Source organism: Bison bison, unplaced genomic scaffold, assembly GCF_000754665.1.
Source record: "Bison bison bison isolate TAMUID 2011002044 unplaced genomic scaffold, Bison_UMD1.0 scf7180017864075, whole genome shotgun sequence".
NCBI lineage: Eukaryota > Metazoa > Chordata > Mammalia > Artiodactyla > Bovidae > Bison > Bison bison.
The window spans coordinates 184,285-187,820 of NW_011494647.1; the positions used below are offsets into that span (position 1 = coordinate 184,285).

At 41.4% G+C, this 3,536-nt stretch overlaps 1 protein-coding gene across 2 annotated transcripts in view; it reads right to left on the reverse strand.

Annotated features, from left to right (window-relative positions):
* TOM1L1 (target of myb1 (chicken)-like 1) overlaps positions 1 to 3,536 on the reverse strand; it is a 61,567-nt gene that overhangs the window by 19,530 nt on the left and 38,501 nt on the right. For both annotated transcript variants that reach the window (XM_010837488.1, XM_010837487.1), the window contains exon 8: positions 1,386 to 1,519. In XM_010837488.1, coding sequence (XP_010835790.1) covers positions 1,386 to 1,519 — 134 coding nt within the window. The remainder of the gene's footprint in view (positions 1 to 1,385; positions 1,520 to 3,536) is intronic.

The window sequence follows — 3,536 nt, forward strand, 5'->3', positions numbered from 1 at the left end:
GGCCCAGGCCCGCTGTGCCCTGGCCTGCTCCTGATGCCGCCAGCGCCTCCCCCACCGTCCTCAGCTCAGACGGGACTTCCGCACAGAAGCTTCCCTGCCTTCTGGCATGCACCAGGTCTGGCTGTTATTCTCAGCAAACAGACCTCTAATCAGTTCATCTATCCCACTTTCCAAGCATGTGTGTGTGTGTGTAAATATATATATATATTATTGAAGATGCTTTCCTGACTATAGGCTTGACTATAGATTACAATAGATTATAACACTATTACTTTGATGAATACATAAATGACTTGGAAACAAACATCTAACAAGTGAACTATGAGAGAAGAATGGACTGTTAAGAAGCTATTAAAAATAATGGTTTAGCCAAAGCATTTAAGAACATAGGGTATACAAATACAGTTAAGAAAATCAAAGAGAAACAAAAGGATATGTTCTTTATATAATCATGACTATAAAACAAGTTTAGAAAAGAACTAAAATGTTAGAAACCTGTATCCACAGGTTCTTTATCTGTGGATTCCACATCCAAGGATTCAACCAACCTCAAACTGAATATATTTGAAAAAGAAAAAAAAAAAATCTCAGAAAGTTCTAAAAATGAAACTTGAATTTGCCATGCACCAGCAACTATTTACATAGCATTTACATTGTATTTACAACTATTTACATAACATTTACATTTATTAGGTATTATAAGTAATCCAGAGATGATTTAAAGTATACAGGAGGATGTACATTAAAGTGTACATGTAACCTATGCATTGGTTACATTTAAAAACTACACCATTTTACATAAAGGACTAGAGAATCTGTAGATTTTGCTGTTGCTGGGGGCATGGGTTTCTGGAATCAATCCCCTACAGATACGGACGGAAGATTGTATTTAAAATTTTTGCCTTCATTCTTTTCTGAATGGAATTTTAAAAAAAAGTTCATGTTCATATACAGATTACCCTCCCTGCTCTGATTTTGTCTAGACTATCTTCTTCTTCTCTTCTCACTACCATTTCCATGTGGTTCTCCACCTCAAACTCAGGGTAAACCCCACTTGCACGACAACGCTCAGCTTGTACCACTGGTCTGTCTGAGAGCCAGTGATGTGTGCAGTGCCGACATCTGGTGACTCAGATCCAGGCTCTGTTCACAGGTCAGCGTGTAAACACAGCTTATACCACCCACAAATGCCTCTCGCACGGCCCAGGTCACGCTCATCCCCGCAAGCCGTATCACACATTCCTGGAAGAGCAGGACCAGAATTCCCTGCCTTGGGAGGCAGGCACGTGTGTTCAAACGTGTTCTTGATCTTTCTGAGCATCCACTGGCAGGCACTCTGAGAACACGGAGCCCTGGAGGACGGTCAGAGGGTGCCCACTGCTCACCTCTCACACCCAAGGATGGCATTATTCAGATCCTCGTTCACTTGAATCAGCTCAGCAGTGACGTCTTCATTCTCCACCACCACAAGCAGGTCCATGATCCTCTCCTGCATCTCCCGACCCGTCTTATAAAGTTTCTGTCAAAGAAGGAGAGAGATTTCTTCTTCCATGCTAAAAACCAACTCATTTGCCCTTCTGAATGACTGCAACCAAGGCTTCCCTGGTGGCTCAGACAGTAAAGAATCTGCCTGCAATACTGGAGACCCAGGTTCAATCCCTGGGTCAGGAAGATCCGCAGGAGAAGGGAATGGCTACCCACTCCAGTATTCTTACCTGGAGGATCCCATGGAGAAAGAAGCTACAATCCATGAGGTTGCAAGGAGCTGGATATAACTGAGCGATTAACCCTTTCCCTTTCATACTATTGTGACCACTTCCACATGAGTCACCTATGGGAGATTACCAAACTATGTAACTATGGACAGCTCATCCTTTCTTTATCAGAAGGACATCAGAACAATATTTTCCTCTAAAAATCAAAATAGGGATCATAAAGACAATAATGTATTATACACTGCTGTAACACTGGACTAGAAATTATAACTAGTGTATAGGAATTCTAGGTTTGTGGCTTATTAGCTATGCTGTGGCAGGAAAAATAATCACTTGCTTTCTAAATCTCAGTTTACTTACTTGATAAGTGAAAAATACACTACTTGCACACACATCTACCTCAAGGGGTGACATAAAAATCAAATGAGATGTGTATAATGAGGAACTCTATAACTATAAAGCATAAAACATAAAGTGCTATTGTTATTTGTGGTAATGGAAGAAAGAAGTAGTTAAAATGCATTTACAGTGTATAATTTTCCTGTTATGTTTTACTTAAAGATGTAAAGTTTATAGTTACAACATCACATTCCAAGGTAAACTGGACCTGGATTAAAAAACTAGTCATCAATCCCATCTTTATTTAGATGGCCTGGAATCACTATTATACAAGATTCCACTCCCCAAACCAGCTTTTTCTCATAAGCATCAGAAGCACCTACAGCAGACTTACTGATTCAGAACCGCCAAAATTGAGAGTTTGGGAATTCACATCTTTTAATAAGCATCTCAGTGTTTCTCATGTACACTGATATTTGAAAACTGCTACCTTAAAACTGGGGGCTTCCCAGGTGGCTCAATGCTAAAGAATCTGCCTGCCAATAAAGGAGATGTAGGACACACGGGTTTGATCCCTGGGTTGGGAAGATCCCCTGGAGAATGAAATGGCAATCCACTCAGTATTCTTGTCTGGAAAACCCCATAGACAGAGGAGTCTGGTAGGCTACAGGCCGTGGGGCCACAAAGAGTCAGATGGGAATGAGTAATTGAGCACACACACATCTTACAACTTAATTTCTCCTAGGCAAACCCTCAATAAGCCTGAGGAGCATAAAACTGATACTAATATTCCTTAAAATCCACCATGGCCAGAATTTGCCCATGTAATAGTACACTGCTGTCTGAGCCACCAGAGAAGGCCAACAGTACATCAGAATCAGGCGAAAACTCAGAGACATTCCCCTTTCACAATGAAAGCAGCAGAGCTGGCTAAGTTGTAGCACTATTTATTACATTATCCAATCTCTTCCCTCATGAAAGACAGACCTGCTGAAAAACTTACACTTTACAAAACCATTTAGCATCTCAAACAATCTATCACAAGAGTTCCAACAGGAAATCTCTAAATAAATCAAGCCACTACTAGCTGGCATTTAGACTCAGAGGTAAAGGCTACCCCATCTCCACAGAATCTTAACAAAAATGTTAAGACAGGAGAGAAGGGAAAGGGGGAAAAAAAGTGAAACAGAGAGATGTCAGACTGGGTTTTCATACTCACATTGCACAACTAAAAAAACTGGCCACATTCCCAATGATGTGGTAACTGTCAGCAGCAGTTGACGAACTTTTCCTTAAAGTCTCAGATACCAACTAGTGTTTGCTTTGTTGACCACATGGTCTGTGTGGCAACTACCCAGCTCTGCCATGGTGCAAGCAACCAGGGTCAATATGTAAACACATGGCTGTGGCGGTGTCCTCGTAAAACAGTCAGGTGGTGGCTGAGCGTGACTCACATACGGTCCCGTGGAAGAGAGCAAACGA